The sequence below is a fragment of the Schistocerca serialis genome, chromosome 2, assembly GCF_023864345.2.
Source record: "Schistocerca serialis cubense isolate TAMUIC-IGC-003099 chromosome 2, iqSchSeri2.2, whole genome shotgun sequence".
NCBI classification, from domain to species: Eukaryota; Metazoa; Arthropoda; class Insecta; order Orthoptera; family Acrididae; genus Schistocerca; species Schistocerca serialis.
The window spans coordinates 1,152,427,702-1,152,444,937 of record NC_064639.1 but is presented as its reverse complement, the minus strand read 5'-3'; the positions used below and the strand labels follow the sequence as shown (position 1 = coordinate 1,152,444,937).

General features: G+C 40.3%; 1 protein-coding gene across 1 annotated transcript in view; it reads right to left on the bottom strand.

Moving 5' to 3' along the window:
• Positions 1 to 15,839, bottom strand: part of LOC126456729 (androgen-dependent TFPI-regulating protein-like) — a 211,502-nt gene extending 195,663 nt beyond the window's left edge. The window contains exon 1 of the mRNA XM_050092474.1: positions 15,628 to 15,839. Within this exon, the coding sequence (XP_049948431.1) occupies positions 15,628 to 15,789 (162 nt within the window). The 5' untranslated portion in view covers positions 15,790 to 15,839. The remainder of the gene's footprint in view (positions 1 to 15,627) is intronic.
• Positions 15,840 to 17,236: the final 1,397 nt, after the last annotated feature.

Genomic DNA, 17,236 nt, shown 5'->3' with positions numbered 1-17,236 from the left:
ACACCTCTTGGTGGCTAGCGGAGTATATACTCGTATGTAGATGTAAAAAATGAAACATTTTTGTGGGCGGTGCTGTACACCTTTGACAAGGTTAAAAATGGAATCGGAAATTAGTTAGCTGTATTTTATTGTTTTAAATAAAGATGACCGATTTCAGTTATGAATCTGACCATCCTCGAGTAAAAAAAGGTAGCTATGCCTTACACAACTTCAATAGCAACGAAACTCTTCAAATATTTCGTTCTCAATCCCGCTGGTAGTGTATAACAATCATGTCACTTAAAAGTCAAGCACGATTGTCAATCATGTGAATACTCACGATTTTCTCGAACTAGGATCGTGCAAGCTACCTCTTACGTTCCTGAATTACACTTCCTTAGCATTCTTTCAGCGATCCAGAGCCCGCCATCTGCCTTCGCCAAAGCTGAATGTGTGAGCTCGCTTCACCTTGAATTGTTCTGGACAGGGACGCTTAGATACGTGAAGGCTGTGACGTGACTCCTTCTAGTGGCCTAACGCCGATGCGTAATCAAATGCTGTCGGATTGTTTCGCCATTTACAGGCATTACTTTACATTTATCAATGTTGTGTGGGCCAGTTTCCAATATTTGCATAACGTACCGATCATTTGCTTGTTGTTCCGCATTTCGTAAGTATGTCGCCTCGCTGTACACAACCATGTAGTCTGTTAGCCGCTATCTGGAAGGCTATTTACTTATGTCTATCGTTAACACCAGCATTACTCAGAGGTACGCTGAATAGTACCCCTACTTCTGACGTAGTTGTTCCATTAAGTACGACGTGTTGAGAACAATTTCTAGGATTTCTGCAGTCGTATATATATTCAAGCATTCTGTATTAATATATTTGGTTTACTAGCGACGGTGCAGAAGTGCACACCGGAGGCTTTGTGGACACCAACAAACACTGCATAAACGTGGTGTCCTCTGCCTGCTGCCATTTCAGCTTCAAGATACAACAAAACGAGATGGGTTTTACACGATCACTGCTTGCGAAAGCCATGTTGGTAACTACGTAGGGGTTGCTTAAAAAAATGTTCAAATGTGTGTGAAATCTTATGGGACTTAACTGCTAAGGTCACCAGTCCCTAAGCTTACACACTACTTACACCAAGTTATCCTAAGGACAAACACACACACCCATGCCCGAGAGAGGACTCGAATCTCCGCCGGGACCAGCCGCACAGTCCATGACCTCAGCGTCTTAGACAGGGGTTGCTCGGCCTCGGAAATGAGAACTGAGTTTATAAAAAATAAGTCATCTACGAAATACGATAGGTTGAGAACAACTGAAATTAGTGATTCACACAGGAGCGTATCGTTTCAAATACGAAGACTGCTACAGAAAAGTAGCAGTTGAGTTTATTGCATTCTGCAGAACACGTTATCAGCGAAATTATTGTGGCCAGAATTTTTAACATTTATTGAGGGTATCAGTTTATATGACTTGTTGCTCTAGTTGCCTGCAAACGAGAAACATAAACACGTCTTACGTGACAAGATAAATCTGTATTTCTGCTAAATGCAAGAATAACAGCAATAACGGTAATTCTGGACATGTTAAATCTTCTATTAGATGAACAAATCGGGAAGTATCAAGCTGAATTTAGGAATAGTAGATTCTGTCCAGAGCCAGTTCTAAATCTTAAATAACATGTGGTTTTACACTCAGTTACATATTTCAATGATAAATGCTGGAGATCTCTGAATAAACAGCAAATAATGTAATGATGGCTAAATAGACACAACTGAAGCAACTGGAAGCTGATAGTTAGACTAAAGTATCTTAATTGGTGATGGAACTACCAGGTCTAGAAGTATGAAACTGGAATTTGGTTGCAATAATTACACGTCTGTTGTTTGAAACTGATAAACAATATTTTGTACAAAGTAATCTCCATTGCTATTTATACATTTCTACCATCTCTCCTGCAGCCTTTGAATCCCACTCCAAAAAAAAAAAAACCGTTCTTCTGAAGCGAATCAGTCAGCGAGCCATTTTCGTACATTTTCATCAGCGAGAGCGTGTCCCAGTGATGCAAATAGATGATAACCGGACGTAGTCAAGACTAGAGGGTAAGCCATGCCCTAGTATTTCCAAACTGAATACCTCGATCGTATCCGTGATCCGTTTTTCTGTGTGTGATGGGGCGTTATCATGGAGCAATATGATTTTGTTTTGCCTTTTTCCATATTCCGGTCGTTTCTCACATAACGCTCGATTTAAATCGTCGTCGTTGGTAGCGGTCAGTGTTAATGGTTCCACCAGGTTTTAGCAGCTCATAATAGAAGACACCTACTCTCAGGCCATTACCACAGACCATCTGAAGTTCCGGAAAATCTGTGCGCAGTTGTTCCCCCACAGCCAGACCGAGGAGCAGACCTGAATGTCGACACCACCGCAGAATTTGGAACGGTGTCACAATGAAGAACATCGTTTCCCGCCCCGTTTCTTCGCGGGAGATAAAACATGGTGTCATCATATAATTGCGAAAGCTTCCACGGCAAGAGTCAGTCGACATTAAAGTTTTCTGGGTATAGTACCGCGTCATAATGTAAAAACTACTGCTGCTGGAGAAAAACTAACGTTTCGGCCACGATTGCAGCGGGACACTGCATAGCTAGAACGTACCATTAGATCCAGAAGAAGGCCGCTGCAATCGTGGCCGAAACGTTGGTTTTTCTCCAGTAGCAGTAGTTTTTACGTTATGACGCGGTACTATACCCAGAAAACTTTTATGTCGATGGCGTCATCATTTTGAACAACACAACAGGCGTCAAGCCAGTAAAGGAAGCACGTGGATACACGGCCACCGAAAATGTCCCTTGGCGTGGGCGCCAGCTCCGAAAACGTCGTGACGACCTTTTTCTTTGGCTGCAAGCGCCCGCTCTTCATTGACTTTCTCGATCACGGTGCCATAAACAACGCACAGTGATTCGTGGACACTTTGAAGCGCGCCAAGTCCAAACGTCCAGGAGTGTTGACAGAGCTACCATTCTGTTGCAGCATAATGTCCACCAACGTGTTGGCAAGGCTGTTTCGACTTTGCAGCAGAAATTTCGATGGCAAGCCCTTTCACGTCATCCATACAGTCCAGATCTCTCCCCAAGCGGTTTCCATATTTTTGCAGCGCTGGAGAAAGACATTCGTGCCCGCCGACTTTTTCGAAGAGGTGCACGCTTGGGTACAATCAAGATTCCATTGTGTAACCACTCTTTAGAGATTGGTTATACAGTAACGATATTAGATTAAATTATGTAATACGAAAAGGCCTAAGAGCCAAAAAACGGTAGTAGTACTTCGAAGTAATAGTTAGTTAAAATTTTACAAAGACTAGATATTCCAAACAGAGTAACCCAAAGTAGTACAAAGGGAATCCAAGGGAGACATAACAGAGCTGCGTTTTGTTTGGAATGTAATATATAATACACTGCGCAACATTGTTACGTCTTTTGTCTTCAGCGGTGGCGGGTGTGTTCGCAGTTTTTCAGTCGGAATTTTGAGATTAGAGCCCCAATTAAATTGCATTCTTAGAACTGGATTAGACATTGAAGTGGTGGTGAATAGATTATTCTGGGATAAATTCAAAGACGCAGTCAATTAGAGGTGACTGGGTGTCCGAACATTGATATTCAGATGAATGGTGATTGTACGTGTTAAACGAAACGCTACGCTCGTATACTTACGATTATGAAGGAATTTATTGACAATATGCAAACTTTAATTTGAATTAGGACCTTATTCGCTGTATGCGAATTATTAGAGAGTATTGGGACCGAAAACAGTTTGTACTTTATCTCACTAGTATCTTTGCCGCTTGTTCCGCTAATAAACGAGAAGTGAAAAATAGTACCCGTTAGAAGATTAAACTCGTTCTGAACAGACATTGAAAGGATTCGAACCCATAATTAATATCGTGTCATGAGAATTCAGAAGCTTAGACATTGTAAGGCCCAGCGAAATATTTATAATTTATCGGACGTTTATGGGAAAGGACAGTTTCATGGGAAAGCATATCTTTGGTGATAGGTACAAGGAGGAATGTAGTACTGATTGACTGTTATCATACCGAAACAATACACTCTGGGATCAACTCTCCTTTAATTGATTCCCCAGTGCCATCTCTAATTAATTTAAGAACTTAATTGTGTCAATAAAACAGAAATATACGACAAATTCCCAGTGTTTACTGAATTCCATAATCAGCTTGTACATAGACAATAATATCTGTGAGCATTCAAGGGTTATTGAAGGATACTGATAAACCTTTTTACAAACAGATTTAATAGAATTCAACGAATTCATACAGACTGCTAAAGTAACTAAATCAAATTACTCAGGGAAACAAATTAGTAAAAATAGACTGGACCTCAATTGATATCTTACTCCAGAGTAATAAAAATAAAAACAAAACTGTCTTTGGATCCGTCGTGGTTGAAAGTGTATCAAATATCTCTGGAAAAAAGGGATCAATTTTCAGCTGCTAGTTCACACGACTAGATTCACAACGTGATTCAGAGTTGTTTTAAGGCCGACCAACAAGGCAGGGAATGGTTCTTAACTAGCCGGGACAATATATACACAAACTTTTGAGATCAGCTCCGCTGCCGGGGGGGCGGAACGGCGAATCGATATCTGTGGAGTCGCGACGACGGTGTGTGTGCGGGCATAATAGGCAACCGCAAATTTTTTTTATGAAGACAGTGACCGTCTTTGCTGACAGCGGGATAAATGTATTAACAACTAGCTGACCCGACAGACTTCGTCCTGTCAAAAAGATTTGTAATATGGCAGTTTTTTTGCCTACGTATTTAAAAAAATTCTCCTGAACAGAACCGTCACCCTGGTGATAGGGCGTTGTGAATAAAAAATAATTAAATAAAACATATATAAGGATTTAAAAGTAAGTAATCGCTTTATTGTTAATCATGTGAATCATAATTATTATTATTATCATTGTAGTGCTTTGTGGTATACGATGTTTTTTGTTTGATTACCTGGCGCATAGATAAACAAATCTGATGGTTTTCCAACACGGGAACAGGCAACATACAATTGACCATGTGAGAAACATGGGTTTTCTAGATTAATACCACAAACACTTAATGATTGCCCCTGGGACTTGTTTATAGTCATAGCAAAAGCAAGCCGCACTGGAAACTGTAGTCGTTTAAACTCAAATGGCACATCAGTCGGAATCATTGGGATGCGCGGTATGAGAACATCTTCTCCTTTATACTTTCCTTTGAGTATAGTTGCTTCTATCACATTGTTTAGTAATTTTTTTATCGCTAACCGTGTACCGTTGCAAAGACGCGGTTGGTTGATATTTCGCAACATTATAACCACCGATCCAACCTTTAATTGAAGATTGTGAGGTGGCAATCCTGGCAAATCCAGCGAGTTTAAAAATTCCGGTGGATAGTTGACTACATCATCTTGATTAGTAGCCGAATCAACTGATTTATATATCCTCAATTCGCCTGTAATTTGTTCTTGAATTTTGAAATTTAATTCATTTACATCTATGTTTTTTGCAGCCAGTATAGCTCGTTCGCTAAACGAATCATGGTTTCTGTAATTTTGAGAAACATCTGGAAACACCTTCTGAATATGTTCATCTTTTGATCGAGTTAACTGACAAAAACTTTGAGGAAAGTTAATGCAGCCAGTCAACATGTCTATAGGAAATTTGCCATTACCAATGTCAATGAGTTGTTTAGAGAATATGTTTCCAGATTGGTCATTTCGCAACTCGACACGCATATTCTTGCTTAAATGAAGTACTTTGACATGTTTCCACAAATTGGAGGACTTTAGACATGCATTGAGTTCATCAGCTGGCGTTGATCGTGGAATCACTGGCAATGTTTGACGAAAATCTCCTGCTAATAAAATCATTGCACCACCAAATCGGTTATTATTGCTCCGTAGATCTTTTAAGGTTCTGTCTAAAGCCTCCAAAGATTTTTTATGTGCCATCGTGCATTCATCCCAAACAATCAATTTACATTGCTGCAAAACCTTTGCCATTGCAGAGTTCTTCGAAACGTTGCAGGTTGGAGTTTCATTGCTTTGCATATTTAATGGCAATTTTAGTGCTGAATGGGCTGTTCGACCACCTTCAAGCAAAGTTGCTGCGATTCCCGACGAAGCGAGTGCAAGTGCAATTTTATTTTGTGAGCGAATTGTTGCTAATATTAATGAAATCAAAAAAGTTTTTCCTGTACCACCAGGTGCATCTAAGAAGTAAATCCCTCCAGTTTCATCATTTGTTACTTTCATAAGAGTTTCAAATACATACTTCTGTTGTTCAGTTAACAGTGGAAGATTTGTTTGAATTAATTCTTTCAAAGCGTTGAGATCATACAGTTTTTCTCGATGCAACTCTTGGTTAAAAGCGTCATGCATTGGACGATTGGGCGCGGTCAGGCCTAATTGAATTAATAGTTTGTTTGACATTATCAAGCACATGTCCTCAATTGAAATCAATGCTTTATTGTAAATTTCTTCACTGATTTGTATATTTGGATTTCCCATTCTATTCCGTATTTGATACAAAATATCATCACACATATAATCTTTGTACTTGATCCACAAATCAATTGGGTTTGATGGGAAGCATGTAGATATGATTATAGAAAACAATGTTCGTATTTGATGAGCGTGTGATGATATTACAGCATCATTGAGAGTTTGCTCCCAATGAGCGTCATTTTCAAGCAATTGCAAACGTTGACAGGCTTCTCTGTAGGATCCACACAATTCACCATGAACAGTTCGTAACTGTTGGAATGATGTTGGGCCACGTACATTGACTAATAGCAGTCGTAAATAAAAACATTCATCATTGCTTGGATGTACTGAATAAATCCGGCCAATCGCATCGGTGGAATATACATCTGTATATCCTGGAACTGGTTTTCCTTGTTTCCGTCGTATAAATCTCCTTGAGGATTGATTCCAGGTATAATATTTTGGCATTTCAGAATATAGCAATGTTTGTGCGAAATGATCGTTTTGGCATGTCTCAAAAAAACTGGTTAATGTAGTAGATGGTGGCTGAGCAGCTCTTTGTACTGCGTTCTGTGCTGTAAAATACACTCTTTGTCCATTTTCTAAATGCACAGCTAAGTGAACAACAGAAGGGTGTCTCTCATGAATAGGAAAAGAAAATATTCGCCAAACTGCTTCATTACTACTGACATAGCGGCCCATTTGGTATTGGGTAACTTCATCATTGGAATTCTCTGCACCAATTCCAATCACAGCCATATCACTCCCTTTGGTTACATATTTGCAAATGTATTTAATAGATTTCACTGAATGGCAAGATTCAACGTTGATGTGTGCTTTGAATGTCTTTGATAAAATGGGTGAATATGGAACAATCCAACGATTATCTATTTCAATATCTTGTTGATTTAATTTGACAATTGTTGATTTTCCATTGTCTGCTGTCGATCTGCGACGATACAATGGATAACCGTCATTACCAGTAATTGTTTCCGATATTAATGTCTGTGGATATCGTTTTGAACATTTACCATCCATCATACACGGTGAATTTTGATTAAGAGTTCCACAGGGACCATGTATCATGTTTTTGATAACTACCTCATGCAATCCAGGATCTACTTGTACATTAGGGATTTCAGCTGATATCACTGCATCAACTTCATTTGGCCTTATCTTTTCAACCAACCAAATCAAAATGTGTGCATGTGGCAATCCTCGTTTCTGCCACTCCACAGAATACATCCAGCAGCGTGTCTCACCAAACACATTATGTTTTACGATGAAATCCATTAAAGATTTCAACTTTTGTCTAAAGACTCTGGCTGTAATATCATGACGATCAATGGGTGATTGCCCAGGGAATAACTCCTGCTTGATTTCTATCCATTGCGGATTGCATGTAAATGTGATGAACAAATCTGCTGTACCATAATGATGAACATACGACATGGCATCTTGAGCATATTCGTGCATATGCCGAGGGCTTCCGATGTATATTGCTGGAAGAATAGTCACCCGACCGACATTCTGTGCATTTCCATCAGTATTAATCGCATCTCGAAGGTGAATATACTCTTCAGATCGGAGTTTGGTTTGATTCAACCTGATGAATGTTAATCTCTCCGTTTCAATTTTTACATACATGTCAACAACATATTTGTGATATAATCGCCAACATTTCAATATGTGATTTTCTTCATTTTCCCGAATCATTAGGCGGTATGAATAATAGTTCATTGAACTGACTTTTTTGTTGGTTTCAGAACCTGTAAATAGATTTTCTTTTAATAACATTCAAATCTAAAATTAAAATACATAATATAATGACTGAGATATTATCGCCATAGCTAAATTAATATTTTAGTTACTTGTAATGGGATTTATCATTTTTATTGAGAAATCGTAGCCATCTTCACCTTGCCAAAATATAATGGGATATTGCAGTGCATCATATGAGCGGTGTGTTTCCTTTATACGTTGTAATTGATCATTCCGACGATGTAAAACAATATCACGGGATTCCAAGTTTTCTCCAACTACAACGATAGCAACTTCATCAATAGTTGGTGCATTAAAACGTCTTGTATGTTGACCTGCAGGTGTTTTATCAGCTCTGATTACAATTTTGTGATTATCGGATGGCATCAGATCCAGGGCAGTTTTAAACAATATAATCAATTGATTGTGTTGATGAAATAAAGTTTGTAATGGTTCTACAATAGACCTCTTTACTAAATTGTTATGTGCACAACGCAGATCAATTTCTTGTGGTGAATTGCCCATAAAATAAATTTGCAGGAATTTGTTGTCGCTATCTGACACTGGTAACAGTGAACCTGCTCTGTGATATATTTGCCCTTGTATCTGTAAATAAAATAAAATATTATGGTGTGGTATAAATTAATGGATTCAAACTTAAATAATATTTGATCTTAAAAAGTATATATTTAGTTTGAACTAATATCTATCAAATATAAAATATAATAAAAGTGTCACTGAAACTGAATCACCATATAATATGATGACTAAGTGATATATAAGTGATTAAGAAATTGAAGATTAGTGACACATCTTAACTTTTGTGACAGAAAATTTTGTTCGCTAAAATAATTATGAGTAACTGCTATAATACATACCTTGAAAGTTGGCATAAAATTTTCCCGAACTACATTTGTTGCCCCGAATGAAGTCATTTGAAAGCAATTGTTATATTGTTGGATATGTGTCAAAAAGTGTATAGAATCTGTTCCTATTCCTGAAACCAATGAGTACAATGTTTCTGGTGGTGGGTCCAATGGTATCAATTTCACTTTACCATTTGCGCAACACAATCCATTGGCTTCGTTTTTGTATTTTAATGCCTTACAGTGTGAGCAAACCGAGTTCATAGAACCAATAACAACACATTGGTAGTTACTGTAGTCAATTGACACATCGTAACTGAAAGCAGCTCGATTCAAACTTGCGCGATTATTAGTTGAATGTCGCGCTCGCGCTTCACGCGTTTGTGATATCCGAATTCTTTCACGTTCATTTCCGTCGTCACGTTCTTGTGCCGTACGATTAGATCGGTAATTAGCTTGGTTTGTAGCATTTCTGGTTCTTCTACCTAAATTGCTTCGTCTTATAGGAGGCATATCAAATATAAATTAGTTTTTCACTAATCACGAACTAAACAAACACTAACTAAGTAAACACTCTGCACAAAACACGAATTTGTTTCGTGTATCAGTTGACAAAAGCAAACTCAGTAGATTAGGTCACAGACAACTTTTTTTTTTTTTAAATTTTATATGACTTGAAGTCAAATCCTTTTAAGCCGTACGAATTGTAACGCGATTTTTGTTTGACTGATGTAATGACGTGGAAACTGATGCATTTTATCTCGCGTGCCGAAACTAATACAAAAGAAACGCGAGTTTCGGAACGCGACATTAAACTTCTCCAACTATGTATTCTGTGCTCCAACGCACACACGCACATTGTTTTGATAGATATGATCTTTGACGTTAGGAACACACCTACATTGCTTAGACAACAGTGAGTGCTTGTAATTTAATATGAACTTTATACCATAGCAATAAAGCTCAAATTGACTACGTTTTAGTTACAAATCATTTGTATAGGAAAAAGAAAAGGGCTATTTTTAGGGTTTTTCCAGCAATAATTCTAATTTTTCTCGCCGTAAAAACCATCCTTGAACTTCAACGAACATTTTAAAAAAAGATTTGGCCAAATTGGTCGAGGCGTTGTTGAGTTATGCGCTTACCAACACATTTTGCGATTCATTTTAATATGAACTTTATACCATAGCAATAAAGCTCAAATTGACTACGTTTTAGTTACAAATCATTTGTATAGGAAAAAGAAAAGGGCTATTTTTAGGGTTTTTCCAGCAATAATTCTAATTTTTCTCGCCGTAAAAACCATCCTTGAACTTCAACGAACATTTTAAAAAAAGATTTGGCCAAATTGGTCGAGGCGTTGTTGAGTTATGCGCTTACCAACACATTTTGCGATTCATTTTTATGGTTCAAATGGCTCTGAGCACTATGGGACTCAACTGCTGAGGTCATTAGTCCCCTAGAACTTAGAACTAGTTAAACCTAACTAACCTAAGGACATCACAAACATCCATGCCCGAGGCAGGATTCGAACCTGCGACCGTAGCGATCTTGCGGTTCCAGACTGCAGCGCCTTTAACCGCACGGCCACTTCTGCCGGCGATTCATTTTTATATTATAGATTACGGAGACTACTGTTGCAATAATAAGCAGTTTACTTTTTCCGTCTGTCTCGTTTTCATTAGACCGTCCCATACAACTATTCTGTTAGAAGGTCTCGTCTGAATCACACTTTTAATTCACATATTTCAGACGTAGCCAACTGCAAAAATCGGGATGTATAGTGTATCGGTACACATTTACACGTTACAGAAACGAGTAAATACGGGAATCATTCTAGTGATTTCGTTAGCACTTGTACACTGAAAATCTTGTAATGAAAGAAAGGACGTGTCCTTCGGAATCACCAGTTAAAGCGTTATCGATGGAATGTGGTCAACATCTGCTAAGGAATTGGAGCGGGTGATTTTGTGAAGAATGCTATAAGCTCCAATTGAGAACCGTTCAAAGGTTGTACAGATTCATTCTCAGCAGTTAGCAACCTATATAGTTTCTGGATTGTGGTCCGCCTGATACGCAAACAACTATTGTTTTTAATGTTCAGATATGTTTAGCACAAGCGGTGTGCTTTCAGGTGTTCAGCCGAGTCGTTGATTCATTTTGTGCACAATATTTTGACGACCGACGTAGTCTTCTACAGGTGCTGCGACCTGTATAGTTAAGCGTACTCGCTTCCTGGTAGCATGGCTTCCAATGTGTTGCGCTCCCCTCAAGAAATATAAAATGTACTCCTTACAACGTTGAAGACGATGTAGGTCCCCGAAAGTCGACTGTGTACCGCATTCCATGCGAATGTGTTACGGCTCACGTGGGGCAGGCTATAACGACAGTCGAGAAGAGGTGCAAGGAAAATCAGCGACACATCCCATCAAATGACCAAGAAAATCAGTTGCTGTCGAGCACAGCCTGGAATGTGATCATGAAATGAAACACTACGAGACCAACATCGTGGTGTCATTGCAATATTTCTGGGACAGAACAGTTACCAACAATATCGACATAAAGGTGCGGGAAAACTTAATAAACCGAAACTGTGATTTCAATTTAAGGAATGCTTAGGGATTGGTAGCCAATTAATTAAAATATCGCTGGCCATCTCATCCAACAGAGTTGAAAAATCAGTGCAGGCTCAGAAAAGCAAATGAGTGTCAGAGGGCGAAGCTGGCACCGGGAGCCAAACGCGACCACAAATAGAGGCGGCCCACCAACAATTACAGTCTGGCTGGAGTCCGGGCAACAAGTACGCGTGACCAAACAGCTCGCAGCGTCTAAATAATATTACTGGGTAGCAAATCGAGTTATTATCAACACAATACAGTCAACAATTCAGTTGTATACCTGAAAGGACACTGTTTATCAATCGTGCTAGAAGATCATGTGTTTCGGCATATTAGTGCCATCATCAGTGAATTGTTTTATTCATGTCTTATGCTCTAGAATGTTACGTTACGCAGAGCTTTCTTTACACTATTATTATACTCGTCATATTTTCGCGGTACCTGTCCTTGTCTTCCTGCTCATCTGTTGTAGAAATACGCGGTGCACGCTTTTATCGAATCACATTTGCAAGTTAAAATTTTGAATTTCAGAAAACACCATGTTTGTAGGTGCTGTGCTGTCATTCCCTGCTGACGTCAGCAGGGACATAATACAGCTGCATAATAATGTAAACTAATGTCTTGCAGAACATTGAATTGTTGTTTGAATTTTAGCTGGACATGAATTCCCATTATTTAGTTTCCAAACACGGTTGCTATTAGAGGTTAGAAACCAAACTATGATTGTTCTTTAATCGATGTCAAAAATCGTCCATCATAATATAGAGTGGGCTGCATATTAGGTGGGATTTGCTTGTCTCTTATTCCATGTCACTAAGAGAGACTCCTCGTCTTAGGAGTGTACAGAAGAAAGCGTTCGAAAGATTGAAGAATATATGAAAACTGGTAATGGAAAACGTTCTAGCTGCCACTTTTTTTTCAAAAAAAACGTGTTTTCATTGCTATTGTGTTCTCGGTACTCTGTGGCATGTCCTTAGACTTGTTCAGGTGCCACACCACGGAGAAAGTCTTTCAAATACGCGTTAGTAGATGGCGCGTGTTCTTCGTGCCAAGCTGTGCTTCTCTCTGAAGTTTCAAAATCTAAAAGATATGAAAAGTGGTTTTCTTGATTACAATTCTTTTAGTAGAGAACGTAATGCTGTATTTCTGCACTTGTATAAAACATAATAGCTCAGCAGTGATGGCAGTTGGAGCAAAAACTTACTTACTGCTGTTTTGTGGCTCTGTACTTCGTACGACACTTGTATTAAGAAAACAGCAACCAGCCCCTGTTTGTGCTATTTATTTACACAAATAGCAGTTACGAACCGACAGGTTCATCTTCAACCGGCTATCGACGTTTACGTTTCATTTGTTGCTGTTTAGATTAGTTGCAGAAAAAACTGCCAACAAGTAATGCAAACAACAATAAATGTAATACTGTGAGCAGCCAGTTGAAGATGAACCTGTCGTTTCGTAATCGCTAACGGTGTTCTTTAGGTAAATAAATAACGTTATTAACAGTGGATAGTTGCTGTTTTCTTCGAATGATACAACAAATTTACTGTTACCAGTCGCTGTTTATTTGTATCGAAAGCGCCTTTCTAAGGTTTAAACTTCCGTCATCGAGTAGATGAAGTAGTGTTAACAAGACATGTGTGTTTTGTGTTACGACTTTGGGGTAACCTGTGGAACTTGGCTCTGAGCACTATGGGACTTAACATCTATGGTCATCAGTCCCCTAGAACTTAGAACTACTTAAATCTAACTAACCTAAGGACATCACACAAGACCCAGTCATTACGAGGCAGAGAAAATCCCAGACCCCGCTGGGAATCGAACCCGGGAACCCGGGCGTGGGAAGCGAGAACGCTACCGCACGACCACGAGCTGCGGACCCTGTGGAACTGCCTAGTGAAGAAGCAACATGGCTCTGCGGAGATCGACTGAAAAGTAAACGTAAATGTAAATGTGACGAGCGGTTCCAGACGCTACAGTCTGGAACTGCGCGACCGCTACGGTCGCAGGTTCGAATCCTGGCTTGGGCATGGACCTGTATGATGTCTTTAGGATACCTAGGTATAAGTAGTTGTAACTTCTAGGGGACTGATGACCTCAGATGTTGAGTCCCATAGTGCTCAGAGCCATTTTTTTTGTAAATGTGAAAAGAAAACAAATAGAATACTTTTCTCTCATTCTCGCAGTCCTTTTATACTCTCTCAGAATCGCAGCCAAAATTGTTATCTACTTTGCCGCAGTTGGCAACATAATTACTCCACTTGATGTTTTCAGCTTGCCACCTGATTACATAAACGAATGCCAAATTTAAACTGTGTAAACTTTATGATAAGGATTTATATACCACCTGAAGTATTCACTCTAACGCAGGTATTCATCAACTCAACCAAAGATCTCCACAAAGCTGAAATAATGGTGTTGTTTTGCTATATGTCGTTTGTACGTTGAAATAGTTTCTGTTTTTGCTGTCTGTTCTTTGAACCTAATAGTTTCCAGACACCATTTTTGTTTAGAAAACGTGACAGTTTATATGTGATGTTTTAGGACGGAGAACGAAGGTATTCAGTTTTTGTTGTTTTATTTCAAAAAAATTCGTCCACGTTTAGTTTTTAACGATCTGAAACAGGGTTTTGTTTCTTCATTAGTCAGTGCCACCTTTAGTATTAACACATAAATGCATTTGACGATGGCGGTTTACGGCTTGGAAAGGCGTTGTGGATATAAATGAAGAGTGAGTGGTAACAGGAAATTTTTTTTTTAAATCAATGAAAGTCGCTTTAGAGCCAAACCTAAAATGTTGGTGTTTGTTTGTGCTGAAAATAGCTGTCTTCTTCTTTGCAATAATCATATTCTAAAAATTTTCTTATTGGCAGCTTCAACTTGTCAGGTTCCTGATATTTCATTTAGAATCTTGTTACTAAAGTATTTATTTTCTAACTTGTCTCATCAGTTTTGTGGTGATGCGGTGAGCAATATAAATCTGTGGTATCAGAGTAACTTATCAAGTTTTTGGATAGAAATCAGTTTCGTGCAGAAATACACAGATTTTTCATTCTCCTGAGAAATGTCAGATTTGGCAGTTGTGAAGTTTTCCGTTTCTACCCTTTCTGTACCTTACAAAGTGTCATGTTATTGGAAATAATACTGATTCTGAAACATCCTGGTAGATTAAGACTGTGTGCCGCATCGAGAATCGAACTCGGGACCTTTGCCTTTCGCGGGCAAGTGCTCTGCCAACTGAGCTACCCAAGCACGACTCACAATCCCTCCTCACAGCTTTACTTCTGCCATTACATAGTCTCCTACCTTACAAACTTCACAGAAGCTGTGTTGCGAAACCAACAGAACTATCACGCCTACAAGAAAGGATTTTGTGGAGGCATGGCTTTGCCACAGCCTGAGGAATGTCCCTAGAGTTAAATTTTTGCAGCGGAGTGGGCACTGATACGAAACATCCTGGCAGACTAAAACTGTGTGCTGCACCGAGACTCGAACTCGGGACCTTTGCCTTACGCGGGCAAGTGCCCTATCAACTGAGTTTCGCAGGAGAACTTGTGTGAAGTTTGGAAGGTAGGAGACGAGGCAGTGGCGGAAGTAAAGGTGTGAGGAGGGGTGCTTGGGTAGCTCAGTTGCTAGAGTACTTGCCCGCGAAAGGGAAAAGTCCCTAGTTCAAGTCTCAGTGCCGCTCACTGTTTGAATCTGCCACAAACTTTCATATCAGCGCACACTCCGCTGCAGAGTGAAAATTTCATTCTGGGAACACTGATTCTCCTTGTCATTCAGACGATGGCGGTTTATGTAGATGCGTCGTAAGTGACTCTCGGAATGTGAACGTAAGTGGGTGGTACCTGGTTCCAGACAGTGGTGAAGTCGAGCCCGTAGCAGAACATGATGGTGTGCATGTGCTCGGTGATCCTGAGGAGACGCCTGACGGTGTGGAAGACGCAGAAGTCCAGCCACAGGTAGTAGGCGGCCTGGGAGGCGTGCAGCGCGAGCCCGCGGTCTCGCATGGCGCAGCTCGGCTCGGCTCGGCTCTGCGTGGCCTCCAGACACACGGTCGGCGTCGCCACTGCCGGACACGGAGCGGCTTCGCCTACGTAGCCACCGGACGCCGCGCGCGACGCGCTGCGGCCGCTCGTGGTGGGGCGAGGTTTTCGGCTCCGCGCGCCTCTCACCGCTCTGTGCAGCCGAGGTGCTGACCGCTTCAGAACGTACCTGTCGGGGTTATCGCGTCCGTAGTTGACGTCACGAAGGGTAGCTAATGCGCTGTCGCCCGACTCGTGGGTGCTTCTCGTTTTGTTCATCAATCCTGAAGCTGGGCTGATGTACACTACTGGCCGTTAAAATTGCTACACCAAGAAGAAAACGGGTATTCATTGGACAAATATATTATACTAGACGTGACATGTGATTACATTTTCACGTCATTTGGGTGCATAGATTCTGACATCTGTATATTGAGCAAGCAGTGAAGGAAACAAAAGAAAAATTTCGAGTAGGTATTAAAATCCATGGAGAAGAAATGAAAACTTTGAGGTTCGCCGATGACATTGTAATTCTGTCAGAGACAGCAAAGGACTTGGAAGAGCAGTTGATGATGATGAGCGTTTGGCGTCATTGGCCGGGAGGCCCCTCGCGGGGCAGGTCCGGCCGCCATATCGCAGGTCTTATTACATTCGGCGCCACATTGGGCGACCTGCACGCCGGATGGGGATGAAATGATGATGAAGACAACACAACACCCAGTCCCTGAGCGGAGAAAATCTCCGACCCAGCCGGGAATCGAACCCGGGCCCAGAGGACGGCAATCCGTCACGCTGACCACTCAGCTACTGGGGCGGACGAAGAGCAGTTGAACGGAATGGATAGTGTGTTGAAAGGAGGATATAAGATGAAAATCCACAAAAGCAAAACGAGGATAATGGAAGTAGTCGAATTAAGTCGGGTGATGCTGAGGGAATTAGATTAGGAAATGAGACACTTAAAGTAGTAAAGGAGGTTTGCTATTTGGGGAGCAAAATAACTGATGATGGTCGAAGTAGAGAGGATATAAAATGTAGACTGGTAATGGCAAGGAAAGCGTTTCTGAAGAAGAGAAACTTGTTAACATCGAGTATAGATTTAAATGTCAGGAAGTCGTTTCTGAAAGTATTTGTGTGGAGTGTAGCTATGTATGGAAGTGAAACATGGACGATAAATAGTTTGGACTAGAAGAGAATAGAACCTTTTGAAATGTGGTGCTACAGGAGAATGCTGAAGATTAGATGGGTAGATCACATAACGAATGAGGAGGTACTGAATAGGATTGGGGAGAAGAGAGGTTTGTGGCACAACTTGACAAAAAGAAGGGACCGGTTAGTAGGACATGTTCTGAGGCATCAAGGGATCACAAATTTAGTATTCGAGGGCAGCGTGGAGGGTAAAAATCGTAGAGGTAGACCAAGAGATGAATACACT